General features: G+C 41.0%; 1 protein-coding gene across 20 annotated transcripts in view; it reads left to right on the top strand.

Moving 5' to 3' along the window:
- Positions 1 to 17,286, top strand: part of PHACTR1 (phosphatase and actin regulator 1) — a 296,609-nt gene that overhangs the window by 228,671 nt on the left and 50,652 nt on the right. For 11 of the 20 annotated variants that reach the window (XM_046917530.1, XM_046917505.1, XM_046917529.1 and 8 more), the window contains 3 exons: positions 2,072 to 2,257; positions 3,231 to 3,437; positions 12,113 to 12,446. In XM_046917530.1, coding sequence (XP_046773486.1) covers positions 2,072 to 2,257; positions 3,231 to 3,437; positions 12,113 to 12,446 — 727 coding nt within the window. The remainder of the gene's footprint in view (positions 1 to 2,071; positions 2,258 to 3,230; positions 3,438 to 12,112; positions 12,447 to 17,286) is intronic. The other 9 variants (NM_001389383.2, NM_001389382.2, XM_046917540.1 and 6 more) reach the window with 1 other exon arrangement.

Below are 17,286 nucleotides of genomic sequence, written 5' to 3'. Positions count from 1 at the left end.
CTTCTTCAGCCATGCTGAATATACCTTGAGAAGTGCAAGGTGCATTTAAGACAGTAAGATTTCAAAGTGCTCAGCATGTACAATTGGCATCTCGCTTCATTAAAATACATAGCTATCCTTAAAGAAAAAAATCTTTCTCTTAGGTAAGAGTAATGGTTAAATTTAGTCCTGTGCTGAAATTAATGAATACTGCTGGATATAATCACTGTCTTTGGTTCAAAAAGCAGTTATTCTGCCCAGTAGATAGTTACGGTCTTTCACGAAACCATGCATCTGAGCTAATAGCAGCCTTTATCCCGAACACTGTAAAGGGATGTATTTATAAAAGGGAGGCAAATCAAGAACAGGACATATAGTATTTCCACCGAAACAGCTAAGTCAAAAAAAAAAAACATTCAGCTTAAATGTTGGCTGAACTGTTTGATCTTTGCTGTCTAGGGAAATAAAATGGTTTGTATCGAATGACCGAAGCACCTACAGTGAAGCTGTGCTGTGAACAGTTGGCTGAAACCTTCAGTTTTGATTAATGTTGCCACCTTTTGCCAGCTCAGTTGATTGCTCTGAAAGCTACAGGTAGTTTCAGTCTGCTATGATGTAACAGTATACAGTAAAAACTCCAGTTCTTCAAAAACGCTGCAAGATAACCAAGAATGTCAAGACCTTGCTATTTCTAGCAATACCAAAATAAACAATAGATCGTCTTTATATTTTGTGCAGAAACCTTACAAGTCAGAAAAGAATCTGATTTCTTTTCTTTCCAGACTTGTTAATTGCAGTGTCTTGACATCTAAGTGAAACTTAACATTTTTCATCTCTTCAGTGTTGTTTTCCAAAGTGTTTTGCACGTCTTATCCATGTGAGGGGAAAATGTGTGCTCACTTGAATGATGTACATCTCTGTTTGGTACAGTGAGCAATAATATGGCTAGTCACAGTTGCCCCAGAATCAAGAACAAGATCCAGATATTCTGAATTTGATTTAAAAAAAAAGATCATTTGAATGTGTGGTAACACTAGGCTCTCTTCATCTCCCAGCTGGGCTTTCTGCTTTACAGGTCACATTCTGGTTATATTTTCAGGCTTCCACTCATAATGGCAGAACACTTCATAAAATTGTAATTGTGATATCTGTGTAGTCTTTGCCTCTAGGTACCAGAGGGCTGTGCATAACAAGTTCTGATTTAAAATCATGTGGGTTGATGCTCTGGAGAATGAGCTGATCCCACCCTTCTCTTCTATATTACTTCTAATGTGAAGTGGTATTTGATAGGAAGAAAACTAACAATTGCTGATCCAGAAATGTTTGTTCAAATGGATAAGTCATTAATAATGACCTTTAAAAAAGAGAATTCCAAAATGTAATCTGCTTTATCTCAATATCAAGACCTTCAGCAGGTAACTGTAGGAATTTTTCTTTCCCTTACATATATTCTTGGTCATGCTGGGAGACTACAGTAGTTTTATTAGTATATGAAACAGTGGCATACGTCTGTGGTTATGTTTGTGCCCCTAATAGTGTAAAAAATGGTGGAAGTGGATAATGTTTATTAATGTTTAATAAATTAATTTAAAGTTTATTAAAATATAAGTCGTGTATTGTTGTGTTTGTTTAAAGAAAAAAGCTTGATAACTTCAGTTCCAGCCCATTCTCATTCCTCACTTCTCAGCTTAAGCAGAGACAGGGGGAGAAACAGATTTTGTCACTCTATCAGATGAAGGGTGACCGGGAACCAGCTCAGACCACATATCATAATACATAATTCATACATCACATATCATATCATATAACAACCCTGTCAGGCAAATGAAATGCTGTCACGCTTCTGTGAAACTGTTACAGACAGAACATCAGTCAGATATATTCAATAATTATTCAACAAAAGTTGTATTTTTGAGATCCAAACCATATTGTTTTGATTGTTATCCCTGTCTTCCACATACATACAGTGGCTTAGTTCAGGTTTCTCACTCACAAACAAAATATTACTATTAGCAGGATTCTCTTTAAATTCTTTCTGCATCTTATTTATGTGTCTTCTGTTATCATTTTGCTTTCCTCCAAATATGAACAGATGGGGAACTTTCCATACCAAATGAAGAAGGAGCTTTGGAGAATGGGCAGCCTCTGGGCTCTGGACAAGTGCTGAGCTCCAGCCAGGTATCCCTGCCAGCCCTAGCAGAACTGGAGTCAGGCTCAGCACCTGGGGAACCCTGCTCATACGAGGTGCTCCCGACCACAGAGATCATGGATGGGACAGGTAACATCTTGTTTTCATCATGCCGTAGCTACTTTAAGCTGTTTGAAACAAGTTTTTGACCTCTAACCTTTGGTGTGTAGTCTCAAGAAGACCTTGTTGAAGACCAAGGTCTTCTGGTGGAGAAGGAGATGACAGCAAACAGATCATCACTGAGTGTTCCGTAAAAAAATTTTTGCACTCTCAGCATAGCAGTAACTGCTGCTTCTACACAAGTAGAGTCTGCAAGTACAGCAAAGTCTCTGCGTTTTGTGAACATATAGCTGTAGATTTCTCTCCTGCTACTTCTTAGGTGTGCCAATGAGCTCAAGGGGGCTGACAACATTTTTGAACCCTGGGTATGTCTTGTTCTTTACTCTCCATGTAGTGTTGGGTGACATTTACATCATACAACTTTCAGTAATTAGCAGCCAGCTGCACTGCCCTGGATGAGGGCAGTCTTCGTCTTCAATCTATAAAGGCAGACAACATCTAAGTTGACCCCTCATTCTGTGTAGCACTGAGAGTTGTGGATGAAGGTCAAGTGAGGAAAAGTGACTAGCAAAAGTGCCCATCTGTGATCAGGTGAACTACGCGGCCTCTTTGAAATGGGATAGCCCTTGTGAGGTGCTTTTACAGTTATAGTGTAAATCTAAAGACCACCTACTTACATATAGGGTCCTGAGCAAGCTGTGGTGACAGACCATCTAGGATGTGACATTTTAAACATTTGTGTTTTTCATGTGGGAATACGTCCCAGGCTGGCATAAGGGAGCTGACTTCTGTCAGAGGTAATGGGAAATTCAGCTGTTGTGTAGATGTGTGCTACTCTTTCTGTTTTTCTTTCTTTCCTTCTTTCTGTGTTATACAATGTTTGAGTGAAATCTATTAGTCTTAACCTGCATTCTTGCTCTGCTTTTCACGTTCTACGATGGCTGTATCTGCTACTGCTTTGCTCGTAACGTTGTTGCGTCTATAATGTGGTTGTGTCCTCCAGTGTCTGAAGAGAGCCCCACATCTAATGAATCTGGAGTCCTTCTGTCCCAAGATCCTACAGCTAAGCCAGTCCTGCTACTTCCCCCCAAAAAATCTGCTGCTTTCCCTGGAGACCATGAGGACACCCCAGTGAAACAGTTGTCCCTCCTCAAACAACCCCCTGCCCTGCCTCCTAAACCTATTGCCAGGATTGCCAGCCACTTAACTGGTAAGTTGGTGTTCCTAGACCCTCAGCACTACCATTTCCCTTATAGGAAAAACCTGCCCTTATAGCAAGGTGCTCTGTGTCCTTCTGTAAAGATGTTCGCCCATGTTGTTGTGTGTACTGGTAATGTATGTTTGTTGTACCTAGGGCAGATATCACAAAGCATTTTCAGGCTACACATCATCAAGGTTGCTTCAGGAATCTTCCCCTCTCAGACATAATTACCTAAGTCCGGCACAGCATTTCCTTCACTCCTGTTTATCAAGATGTACCATTGCCACAAAATTTACAGAATGTGCATTGGTGGGAAAGGAAATACCAGGAAAACACTAGGTATCTTTAAATGCCTGTAATCATAAAGGGCATTGGGGTTGAGAGGAGAGGGAGAATCTTGCTTTCTGCTGTTGCTCTTTGCCAGTTCTCCCCTCAACCACCATCTGGGCAGGTCCCACTGCCCACACCCTATATTTTTCCCTGTTTCTCTTTCACCTGCCCCCCTGTCCTTACACAGGCTGTTGAATCCCATGGCTTCTTGCCATTTTGCCTCTCTGCTCACACTTCCTGCCACCTGCTTCCTCTGGTCTCCTCTCTCCTGTCTGTCATTTAGACCACTGAAACAGAATTATTTCATTTACACAGAACAAAAAAGGTTCCCTAAGTCCTTGCTTGCATCTTTTGAACAGGCTGCTCATAGTTTCAGCCACTTCCCAGGATGTAGCACCTTGAAATCCCAAGCTCACGACAAGATGTGGTTCATCTCTGCCGTGGGGCAGCTCCTGGTGTTCTCATTGGGTTGTCTTCTGGTGTTAATGCTACTCCAGTCTTTTCAGGGCTAATGTGAAAAATGTTCAGTCTTCATTAATACATTCAGGGTACTATTTTTTCCTGGAAGGTAATACTTGTTTTATGTAGGTTAAGAAAAATATCAGGAAAGGGCTTATTAGGGAAGAATATGTTCTGGTTTTCTCTCATAACTGTATGTATTCTCTTCATGTTTCTGTTTGGATGGCTACACATTTTTGTTCTGTATAGTTTTGTTCATTTTGTGTGGAATCTCTTTGCTTTCTTGCCTGCCAAAATCTACACATAATTGCCTTATACTACAAACCAAATGGGCATTTCTGCAGCCTAGAAAGCCAGGTAGCAGTATTAATGGCTTCAGCTGAGGAAAGTGACAGCTTCCTATTACCTTCCACTTCATCGTAATTACAAAAAGTGGCTCAAAAATGAGGCCAACATGAAGAAAATATTTAAAAATAATAAAAATTAAAAAGGCATAGTGTAGGTAAAAAAACTAAGGTGTAGGAAAAACCTCTGGTACTAAGTACCCATCATTCATAAGCCTTCCTTTCATGGAAGATAGCAGAAGAATTGCAGGTTCTGATGGTTGGGTTTTTTTTGCAGCTGGAAATTTTGTGTGAAGTAGAATTGGTCTCAAGCATAAATCAATGGCTTGATGGTGACAACTTTCCAATTAAAGTGAAATACAACAATGACTTCTCTAAGTTCATGGTAGCCTTTACTCTTCTCTCATTCGATCATAACTGATCTCTTGTATGTGCATGTGGACAGACTCTTGTACATACAGGAGAACTGAGATTTAGATTTGGTTAAACTATTCTTGCTACAACAGAAAGCCTCATGTGCACACACTTTATAAATAAAAGCATTAAGCTTATTCTTAAGGATCCATTTACATTCATGGTCTAAGGATGTGTTGTTCAGTGCCTTGTGTTCTCCAGTGGTAATCATATTAGCCATGTATAATTTTTGGAAATGAGCAGTCAATCCTAATGAAGCACCCCCATCAGTGAGAAGCAGAATTAAGGCTATTGTTTTACTAATAACCCCAGAGACATCCTCAGATTGTGTATGGGAAACAGGTAAAATCTGCATCCTGGCATTCGAGATGAAGATTGTTCTCGTTACACACCCATTTTTCTACTGAATATTTTTTGAGAATATTGAAGGAAAGATTAAGAGATTCTGAGCATGACTAGTAGGGAGTAACAGTGGTTAATGGCCTCTTAGCTATCTCTGTTCAGCAGGACTGCAAGGGAAAATGTGATCTTGTGATGGAACACATTTGAGTCAGAAGTTACAGAAATGCCTCAACTTCAGTCTTAACATGTTTGTATGTATGTATGCAAATATGTATATATGCATAACTATTTAATGTAAATTTTGTACAAATGTGAACAAGAATGTGATATTATAAAATCACTAAAGGTATAAAATCACTAAAATGATGTCCCTTAGGGGTCAGAGCTGGGACCAGTGCTCTTTAAGTGCTTCATCAATGACAATGACATCTGCAGGTTTGCAGATGACACCAAGATGTGTGGTGCGGTCAACATGCCTGAGAGACAGGATGCTATTCAGAGACCCAGACAGGCTTGAGCAGTGGGCCCAGGCTCAGGCAGTGGACCTCATGAGTTTCAACAAACCCAAGTGTGAGGTCTTGCACCTGGTTTGCAGCAACTCCCACTATCAGTACAAGCTGGGGGAAGGAGGGAGAGAGTACAGCCCTGCTGAAAAAGTCTGGTAAATGGCAAGTTGGACATGAGCCAACAGTGTTCCCTCCTAGTGCAGAAAGCCAACTGTATCCTGGGCTGCATCAAAAGAAGCATGACCAGCAGGTTGAGGGAGGTGAGGTGTGCTGGTGAGTCCTCACCTGTAGTTCTGAGTCTGGATGTGGACTCCTCAGTACAGGAGAGATGTGGACCTGCTGAAGTGCATCCGGAGGAGGGCCACAAAAATGATCGAATGGGATGGAACAAGGACAGACTGCAAGGACAGGCTGAGAGAGCTGGGGCTGTTCAGCCTGAAGAAGAGAAGGCTCTGGAGAGACCTGAGAGCAGTCTTTAGTATCTAAACGGGGGCTGTAAGGAAGGAGACAGACTCTTTAGCAGGGTCTGTTGTGACAGGACAAGGGGAAATGGTTTCAAACTAAAAGAGAGGCAATTTAAATTGGATATAAGTAAGAGGTTTTTTGCAGTGAGGGTGGTGAGGCACTGGAACAGGTTGTCCAGAGAAGTGGCAGATGGAGACACTCAAGGTCAGGCTGGACAGGGCTCTGAGCAACCTGAGATAGGTGCAGGTGTCCCTGCAGTGTTCATTGCAAGGGAGTTGTACTCGACCTTTAAGAGTCCTTTCCAACTCAAAAATTCTATGATTCTATAGTAAGGATAAAAAAAAAGAAATAAATAAACACAAAACTTGAGGAAATAAGTTTCTTTTGTGTCTGACATGCTTCTTGCTGAGAACTTGTCCCAAAGTTCCTCAATAATGGTATAAAGACTCACTTGCAGGGTTTGTCAAAGGATGTAATACAGGTTTTAGCAGTGTCAAAGAAGCAGTCTTCACTTCTGAAAGCATGTGCCAATACAAAGATCAGTCTTTTCCATGATAAGAAATGCACATAAAAGAGCAGGACTAAGATAAACATGTAAAAGCACATTTAATTTTGTGGAAAATAGAAATGAATAACTGGTTTTAAAAATGACAGGAAGATAATTGCCTGTAGCAAATACAAATCACACAGCCACGGCATGACTCTTCTGAAGGTCCAAGCGCCTTAAGAAGGGGATGAAGCCATGTGGGAATGGAGACAGGGCCATGAGCAGACTGTAGAGCATTCTCTGACAGGGGTTCCTCTGATGCTGCAGAATGGTGCTTGGTACTTTTCTCCACACCATCTCCCAGTGCTCTTGATAATGCTGCATCAGCAGAGAACGTCCCTCTTACGCTACTAGGTGTGGAAATGCCATCACAGCCTCTCTCTATCTTTTACACCGTTGGAATAAGGCAGCATGCCTCTCTTAATCATTAATTGATTCCTTCTTAGCACAAGATGGGCAGACCTAGCAGAAAAATGCAATTCTTAATTGTTTTGATACCGTTGATCCGCTGCTCTGCATTTCCTGTTGGCCAGTTACCTCCTAGTGAGCTCCCTGATGGCTTTCAAATATGTCATTATTAGAGAAACTTCATGGGCAGAATTTCTTTCGATTTTCATTTTCCAGTATCCACATGCAGTGCTCAGGCATTTAGGACGACACTTGCAACCCCTTCATTTCATCGAAGATTAAGAAAGAACTGAAATCATCACCTGGGACCAAATTTAACTGAAATGCTGGGATTGAATCCCTAGATTATCATAAAATTTTTAATGTCCAAACATCTCTTTCATAATTATGACACAGTTAGTACCTAACCATGTCCAGTTCTGAGTGGTCACAACCCTATTGGGAACCAGCATCTTGCAAAACTTCTCATTATTATTGTGAGCATGTGGAATCTAATCCAAAAGAGATTAATCAGACTTGCACACCTGGCTTCACACAGTTTGCTTCTCTTCCGTCACATTAGTGTTTTGTGCAGTGATTTAAAACTCTAGTAATCTTCTACAGAGAGGACAGTTATCACAGATTCCTTGCTCATTTTTCTCCTGCCCAGCTACTTATTCATCTACAAATGTCACTGTCTGATGGATATTCCATACTGGAGACAATAAGCATTTCCATCTCTGCTTCATACATCACAAATATTGTGAAATTAATAAAAGAAAGAACTGTAAAATGTAGTCTCTTTTAGGCTTTTAGGCACAACGGACAAGAGAGGGGAACAGTCATTCTGTCCTTTAATCCACAATGGCAGTGCCATTTCTGGTAACATGCCTGGAACCCATGGATTTGAGCAAAGTCCCATTTGTTCAGAACACTTGCTAATCAGTCCACTCTGTTTAATTTTCAGGGCAGGACTTGTCACCGTAACCAATGGCAGTGAAGACATATTGATACATTTCTGTGTGAATGGATCAAATTTTTCTTCTGTTGCAGTCATTCTCCTTTTAGATTTTTTTTTTTTTAACTAGGCACGTATAATTCTCCTGAAGGTAGACGGTAGACAAGTGGATTTAATGCCTCTGGTTCACTTTCAAGGCTGCATTTAGACACTAGCAGCCCAAAATGCCAACCATACTCTGGGGTGCCGTAGGCCCAGTACTGCCAGCTGGGCGAGGGAAGGGGTTGTCCCACTGTGCTCTGTACTGTATGGCCTCATCTCGAGCACTGGGGGCAGTTGTGGGTGCTGCAGTATGAGAAGGGTGTAAAACTATTACAGAGTCTGTATATGAGCTACAAAGATAGGGAAGGGTTTAGAGGCCAAGACATGTAAGGAGAAGCTGAAGTCTTTTGGTTGGTTCAGCCCAGAGCAGAGGAGGCTGAGGGAAGGCCTCATGGTTATTCTTTAGTCAGAAGCAAGAGATACCTGCAGTTGGAATCTCTTTTGAATTCACTCTGTATATCATGTAAAAAAAAATAATGGGGTATCATGGCACAGACACTGTCAGGTGAGGGTGTTAATTGAGCTACAGCAGAAATGAATCCAAAACTAACAGACAGATCTGCACTTTTCAATGTGGAAATGAAGATCTTAGGGTAATTTTTATAATTCAGGACCAGCTCCCGAAGTGAAATTGCCTGGAGCACAAATGTATGAACACATTTTGTTACTACAAACCCCATAGGAGCCTTATGCTCTCAGGGTTCCATATAATTTACTCCCTTTTCTTATTTATCTTCTATTGAAGATGATGTGTTCTTTTATGGAGAATACAAAGAGAAGATATACTCAACTAATGTGTATGTAAGTAAAACACAGTAACTTGAAGACCTACTTGTGCTTGTAAAGAAAATCTTGAAAGTCTTTTTTTTCTACTGTACAGTGGACAATCTGCTTTAGTGGAGAGGACAGTGCCCTGTTGTTTGGCAGTCCCCTGAGTTAGATTTCAGCCTTAATGGAGCCATCAGAATTTTTGCCTTCAAGAGTGGCAACATTGAGCAGATATCACATCTGTCAGGTGAAGTTTGTGGCTGTCAGGCAAAGTCTTGGTGACTGGAAAAAGGGAAACATCACTCCTATATTCAAGAAAGGGAGAAAGGAAGACCTGGGGAACTAAAGGCCAGTGAGCCTCATGTTTGTGCCTGGGAAGACCATGGAGCGGATCTTCCTGGAAGAGATGTTAAGACATATGCGAGATGTGGAGGTGATCTGAGACAGCCAACTTGGCTTCACCAGGGGCAGATTGTGCCTGACCAGTACAACAGCCTTTTGTGATGGAGTGATGGCATCTGTGGAGAAAGGAAGGGCAACTGATGTCACTTACCTGGACTTGTGCAAGGCCTTTGACATGGTCTCATATCACATCCTTATCTCTAAATTAGAGAGATATGGATCTGAAGGTTGGACTATTTGGTGGATAAAGATATGGTTGGATGGTCATAGGCAGAGGGCTGTTGCCAGGTGGAGGCCAGTCATGAGTGGTGTCCCCCAGGGGTCCAGTGCTCATCAACGTCTTTAATCAATGTCACAGACAGTTTGTTTGAGTGTACCCTTCACAAGTTTGCTATTGACACAAAGCTGAGTGGTGCAGTTGACACAACAGAAAGGTGGTATGCCATCCAGAAGGACCTGCACTTGAGAATCAAATGAGGTTTAACAAGGTGAAGTGCAAGATATTGATTGAGGCAATCCCAATAAGAGTACAGACTGGGAGAAGAACTCATTGAGAACAGCTGTGCGGAGAAGGACTTAGGTGTTCTGATGGATGAAGAGCTGGACATGAGCCAGCAGTCTGCCAGCACTTGCAGCCCAGAAGACCAACAATATCCTGGGCTGCACTGAAACGGGAATAGCCAGCAGGGAGAGGTGTTTTGTCTCCCTCCACTCTGTGCTTGTGAGGACCCGTTTGGAGAACTGTTTCCAGGCCTGGGGCCTCCAGTACAGAAGGGGTGCGGAGCTGTAAGAGTGGGTTTAGAGGAGGGCCACAAAGATGATTGAAGGGCTGGAGTACCTCTCCTATGAAGAAAGATTGAGGGAGTTGGGCTTGTTTAGCTTGGTGAAGAGAAGGCTCTGGGGAGATCTTGCAGGAGCTTGAACTGGATAATCTTTAAGATCCCCTCCAACCTAAGCCATTCTATGATTCTGTGATATGATATTGCACTGAAAACACACAGACTTGGGTTCTCACATCTGTAACTATCGTACTCTACAATTTGGAAAGACCACTATCTGTCCATGCCTCCATTTCATCTTTGCACACCCTCTGCCTCCCTGGTCTCTTGAAGAAAGGGAAAGCTTGCTGTTTTTGTGGGTTTTTTTGTTCTAGTGTAACACCAGTATCAAGTGGATACTGTGGATGCAGTAAAGCATCCACACTAGCACTAAAAAAAGTCTAATACCATGAATGAGCTTGGCCTTATGCATGGTCTTTTTCTACCTCACTGTCCTTAAGCATTTTCAAGAAGCATTAGAGCTTGTAAGTCTTGGTATTGACCATGTGCACCCTGACTAGTAGATGTGGATACTAGTACAAGCAATGCCCAGGATAGTCCATAAGGAGGGAAGGATAAAGAGATCAGGGAGAAGGGTAGTGAACACTAAAAAGAACCATCTGGAAAAGGGCTTTAAAAATCAGATATTACTCAGGAGAGTGATGGCATTTGAAACTAGAGGAAGCAGCATCTTACTGCCAAGCTTTCTTGGGTCATAAGAAGATTCTGACCCTTCAATTCCTTTACCATGTTACAGCAAGAAGTGTGAAGTGAAGCAACAAAAAGCCACAGAGCATGCAGAGCATTGCAGAGCCAAATGTCTGGGGTGGGATTCCATGCGGAATAGGGCTTGGCCTTCTTTCTAAAGACATTTACAGTTGCAGCTCACAATGTATATATTTATTATCATTTTCTTTGCTCCTAGAATGTTATGTGATCATTCCCCACGCACATTTTGGAAACTCCAAGCCCTCCCATTACCTCTTCTCCCTTTTGAAACCATTTCACTGTAAAGCTCCAAAAATCTGCATCCTGCAGCCTAGTCCAGGCAGAGATGTTTGTTTATGGACCTCCCATTGACCTTCCATGGAAACCAGGGGAGTTTTTGCTTGACAGAACAACTATGTGATTCAGTATGCCTGGAGTGAAAAAAGGTTAAGATTAGAAAAGTGTCTGCCAAGTTTTCTGTAAAAGAGTGTGTTAATCCTAACTGTCTTCTACCCTTTACCATCTTCTCCTCCTGTATCCTTTATTTTTCCAGTTCACTCCTATTTAACATTCAAGCCCTATCTCATTTCTCTCTTGCCCTTTGGTGTAATTTTTGACACCAGATTTTTTGCACCTTACAAAGCTGTAAGAAAGGTGACTTGTAGTAATTGCACTGCAGTGGCTGAGAAGGGTCAGGTAAGCCTGAGCTTTCACTCCAGCAGTGATAGAGGTGAGTCATCCCATAACTTCAGACTCCAAACTGCTCTCCCCATTTAAGTGCCTGTTGAGTGGGAGAGGTTGTGCTTACTTCTCAGGGCTGGTTTGGGGGATCAGTGCTTTAAGGTATTGAAGTGTGCCACCAGCCTCGTTACACATTGCTCATTGTGTTTCTTGAAGGGCACATACAACCCTGGGATGTTTTTATGAGACTCAGATGTGCTGCAAAACAACAGTTCTTGAAAAAAAAGACAGTACTGAATGAAAGTTATGCAGAGCTGTCTGTCACGTGTGGGAAGGGGAGCACACACCTGCGTTGATTAGCAACCTCAGTACCCGCTTACCCTGGCACGTACTCTGATCTCCACCTCACTGCCATGAAAATTAACACCAGGGCCTCTCTTTCTTCTGTTCTAGATCCTGGCGCTCCTGTGAAACTGCCTTGTATGCCAGTTAAACTGTCACCTCCACTACCTCCAAAGAAAGTCATGATTTGCATGCCGTTAGGGGGGCCAGACCTCTCCTCTCTCTCATCCTATTCCACACAGAAGAGCTCCCAGCAGCCTTTGACTCAGCACCATCACACTGTCCTGCCATCCCAGTTAGCAGCTCACCAGCACCAGCTCCAGTACGGCAGCCACAGCCAGCACCTGCCTTCTGGGTCCAGCACGTTGCCCATACACCCTTCAGGGTGCCGGATGATAGAGGAACTGAACAAAACACTAGCCATGACCATGCAAAGACTAGAAAGGTAATGGATCAGCTTTTATAATTATGTATTAATGTGCACTGTTTTCCTCCTAGCCTCAGTATCAATATTAACACCAGAGTCATATTGACAGTACTGGAATCAAGCCCCTTCTCTGGGGATCTAGCACCTTCAGAGCAGAGTCATTGCTGGGGAAACAGAGACAGGGGAAGAGCTTTTCCAGGCTTGTTAGAGAACTGTGTGGCAGAAAGGTGAAAAAGGCCACATTTCCTGAGCCCTTGTCCTGTCCTTGCTAGGTTACATTGCTAGTGTAGAAAAGGCTCAGAGAACATGTCTGACTTGCAGTATATACTGCAGAGTATATAATTGCAGAGCTCCAGTTATGTGGAGGATTGCTTAATAAATAAATAAATAAATAAATAAATAAATAAATGGAAATGAAAGATTCAGAAGAGAACATTAAAACAGAATGTGCCACTCAACCAGGGCACCTGATTAGTATTACCAATTAGCTCAAAACAACCTATGAGAGCTTCATACAAGTCACTTAGCAGGGCTTTAATACACTATTTAACTTATTTCAGTTACATTAAGTATTTAACCCATTCCACAGCAGCTCCCTTCTTATGCATTTGCATCTGGAGGAAGGTTGTACATTTAATCAGAAGTGCCTTAGCTACCTTGGGGCTATTTTTCATTACTGTCACTTGTGAGCATCTCTGAATGCTGCTTCAAGTAGTCTGAATAAGTGAAGCATGTTGCATAAATGCAAGCTGTCCTCATGGACTACTAGATCAGCAAGCTTTGGAAAGATTACTTTGACTTTTAGATGAAAATTGAGCAAGTCCCAGAATAGAGAAGATAGTCCAAAAATGACATTCTATTTAGTAACAAGGGCAGCTTTGTAACCAGCTTGTTCTAGGCATATCAGATCATCCTTCCATTATACAGGAAGCTAAAATATTTGGTCTAACGGACAAAATGCCTAATGACTTGCCCCAATATCTCTCTGTGATAACATTACCTTCATTATATTGCACAGTTAAAAGGATTTCTATTAGAGATGGCAGATTCTCCTTGCTGCTACTAAAAATAGTCAGAGGAACAGAGGCTGTCCTCCTCTGTCAGCTTATTTCACTTCCAGGATATTGAGATCTCTGCAGTTAGATCAAGGGGGCTAGTGCTTCTGCAGCCTGACAAAATTCTCTGCTGAGGGAAAACTATATGGACAGTGATGGAGATTCCTGTTCCCATCAATAAAAGAACTGTATCAGAAAGATTAGAAAGAGCATCCACAATCCATCCTGTGCCCAGTGACCACCCAGTTATCTCTCACATTGCTAGCAGGGCTGGTCAGATGCATATGCATCAGCCCGGAGCATTGTGCACTGAGTGCAGATGATAGCAGTGTCTCTCAGAGGCTCCTTTGCGGCAGCACTGCTAATGCCATCCCCAGCACAGGTTGGATATTGACCTTCCAGTCTGGCTCACATTGTGTGCAAAAGGCACAGTGAAATCTCTCAGAGTATGACTTCACTGTGGCATCTGTTGCCCCACAGCAACAAATGCTCCAATTTCTAGGCACCCATCAAGTTTACGTCTGCAAGTATGCTTTACTGATTTAAAGAAGGTTATGCTGTTTGGTTTTAACTATTAATTTGAATTCAAAGCTGTGCTGCTTGTTAATAATGTAATAAGCGAGGATTCATGTCTTAATATGGTGCAGTTGCATCTCTTTGCAGAAGAGAGTAAAAAAGGTTGTGGCACTGATATTTCACATGAAAAATTAAAATGAATCCTAGTTCATGATATTGCAGCTGGTTTTTCATAGCCTTCTGGGGTGATTAACTGTTATTTCATTCATGAAATAAAGTATTGAGTTCTTCAGTTATTCTCCTTGTTGAAACAAATCAATAATGTTTCTATTCACAGGGGAGAAAATAGGAAATGACTGTTTCCTCTACAACAGCAATTGTTATTTCATAATACTGGCAAACAAAAGGGTTGTGGAACTGATATTTGCTGTTAAAATCTTAAACTACTTTTCCAAGCAACATTGTGTCCTGTGCAGATTTTGAAGATACACACATCAAACTTGGAAGATTAGTTGTACCAAATACTGCTTTTTTCTAATGCTTCTGACAGTACTTCTTTTCCCTTAATTGCCTAAAATCTGGATGGAACCCAGTGGAAATCATACTTCACTATCTCTCATTGGACATTTCAGCCCAGAAATATTGAAAGCCTTTTAAAACTGCACAGATCCTATATCTACTTTTTTCTGTTTAAAATTCAGTAATGTGCTCCCATCTGTTGCATGCATAAGATAAGCAATGATGTCCAGAGCTTTACTGTTCCTTCTGAGATAACACACTACTGGATCACTGCTCTTGGGCCAGCAATCTTGAGGCATTTATTTTTGCTCATCAGTCTTTATCTTGAAAAAGTCCTACATGATAGAATAATAGCCTTTCTACTCCATTTAATATTGATTACAAGTCTGGTGATTTGGGATATTATTTTCTTTATAAAGGAGAATCTCATAGACAAATACAGCTTAGTATCCTGCTCTCCATTTATTTAGTTGTTTCCTGTATGAATTATTTTCTCTTCCCTGTGTTTGGTTTCTTTGTTCCTGATAGGGTAGAATCTCAAGTTTGTTAAATTCCATTGTTGCGCACACCCCTAAGCAGTTCATAACCAATTCCACATTTTGTCTACTAAACTGATCTTATACTTCACAATCCTTCCTTCAACCAGGACTGTGAGTGAGGCCAGGATGAAAGAAAGAAAGTGTGAAACACCCCCTTCTAGCAATCTCGATGGGTTTTGTTTGTTTTTGCAGATGGAGTCTCTGGAATTCAGATAGCCTAGCAGCATCTGAAGACTTGTATTTGAAATCACTGGTTTGCCAATGCGCTCCAGTTTTGGCCAAAGAAAAATGAGCTGTCCCTCTGTACCAGAAAGGAAGCCAGAAGTTACTTTGCTGTGTTTGACCTTGAGAAAGCTACTGAGCTTCTCTTCCTCTTAGCTGCTTAAAACTGCAGTTAATTCCCAGGTCTTTTATTCAGTTTTATTGCAGACGCTATAGAGCATTAGGTTCATTTACACACAAGATTTTTGATTGCAAAAAAAATCTGGTACTTAAAACATCTATTTGTAACCTATTCTTAGAAGGGAAATTTATCTTTTGTCATAATATGATTATTAAGACATCATTTGCACTGCCAGCATGCCTTTGTTTTCCCTGATAAATTACCAGATTCATGATAGATTAAGAAGAAACAGAGAGAAGTGTGATTTCCACGTAACCTTTTTTCTGCAACCTCTGTTGGTAATTTTTACCTACTGCACACAACTTTCAGCTTCAACCCAAAATATATCTGTTCAGTATAACTAAATTTCTAGATTCTGGTATCATTTTTTACCCATCTATAGTGCATTTTAAGAGTTACTGAAACTGTTAATTGCTGCCACCAACATCCACCAAAGGCTTGATCCTCCTGACTGAATTGAAATTGAGAGGAAGGTTCATGCCTAAAAGGATCTCAGCAAGACGTAGCAATAAGAGAAGCTTTGGAAAGCCTCTTGTGCTATTGCAATATGTCTTTAACTTCAACTTAGTAGCTTCTTGGCCTGAAATAGCCTTACTTTCTTCCTTCCCCATAGAGTTCCTGATCTGACTGGTAAGACAGCAATTGATTTCAATTACTCAGTGGTCTGTTGTACAACAGCAACTGAATCAAGGCCTTAGTTTGCTCAGTTCATATACTGAAGTCTGTATCTCACTCTGGACTAGAATTGAATCTGTGACAGAAAAGTAAAACACTGTGGTTTCCAAAAGACAGTTTGTGAGACCATTTCCTCTGGGACGTACAGTTCAGCTTCAGACCGTACATTCACAAAATGAAATGCATTTAATATTCCTGACAGTGTCGTATAAATCTTATAAAATGTATTTGAGTCAGAAAACATTTATCTTCCATAACGCTTGTCAAAATAAGTGCTTTTTGCCTAAACTTCAGTATTACCCAAGGAGAGAAACGCAATGTATTTACACCTCTGCCTTCTTTGTCTCTCACATATACCTGAATAGTATAAATGTATATACAGTCATTTGAATTTTCATTTTAACTGATAAGTACAGAACAGCGTCCTGTGGATCAGAATATGCTGGTAATAATGAAACTCTTTATTCCAGATCTAAGAGACTGTGATGACAGAGAAGAGGCATGTGCTTTTTCCCACTGGATTTTCCAAGAGACATTTCACTTTTCTATTTACATTTTTTTCTGTAACATGAGCCACTTAGACACTTCAGTTCTGATTTTTCATGAATATCTTTTCTCACTAGAAATATTGGGAGCTGTAGTAATGTAGCATTTTTGCCATTTTGATCACATAAGAATGATAGAACAGTAAGTGCGTAGTCAGCTATGAATTATTCAAATCTGTGCATTAAGATACATTTATCTTTTTAAAACAAGTACGTGCTTAGCTATGGCTCTGTTCTCTAATTCTGTTGCAAAAGCTGAAGCTGATTTAAAATGGACTGTTTGAAACAACAGTGTGCTTTTCCATGAATAATGCTGAAAAATGTTGTGGTGTAGACCACCCGACTATGTTGGGTTTTTTTTGCTAACGATCCACAGGAATTTCTACTCAATGAAGATATACAGTGACCTTGGTTCATCTTTCTTAAGAATACTGCAATAATGCATGTATTTCACAAGTGCTTTGCTTAGACAGCTGACTTAGTCAAAATGATGTGAAGAAGGCCGAGTTTAGTCAAGAAAAACACAAAACTTTAGGAAAAATGAGGGACTTAAAATAGAAACTAGTTTTAGCAAGAAAATGGATGATTCAGAAAAACTACAATGAG

This window comes from Gallus gallus, chromosome 2 (genome assembly GCF_016699485.2).
Source record: "Gallus gallus isolate bGalGal1 chromosome 2, bGalGal1.mat.broiler.GRCg7b, whole genome shotgun sequence".
NCBI classification, from domain to species: Eukaryota; Metazoa; Chordata; class Aves; order Galliformes; family Phasianidae; genus Gallus; species Gallus gallus.
The sequence above is the reverse complement of the archived record's forward strand: the minus strand, read 5'-3'. Positions and strand labels throughout refer to the sequence as shown.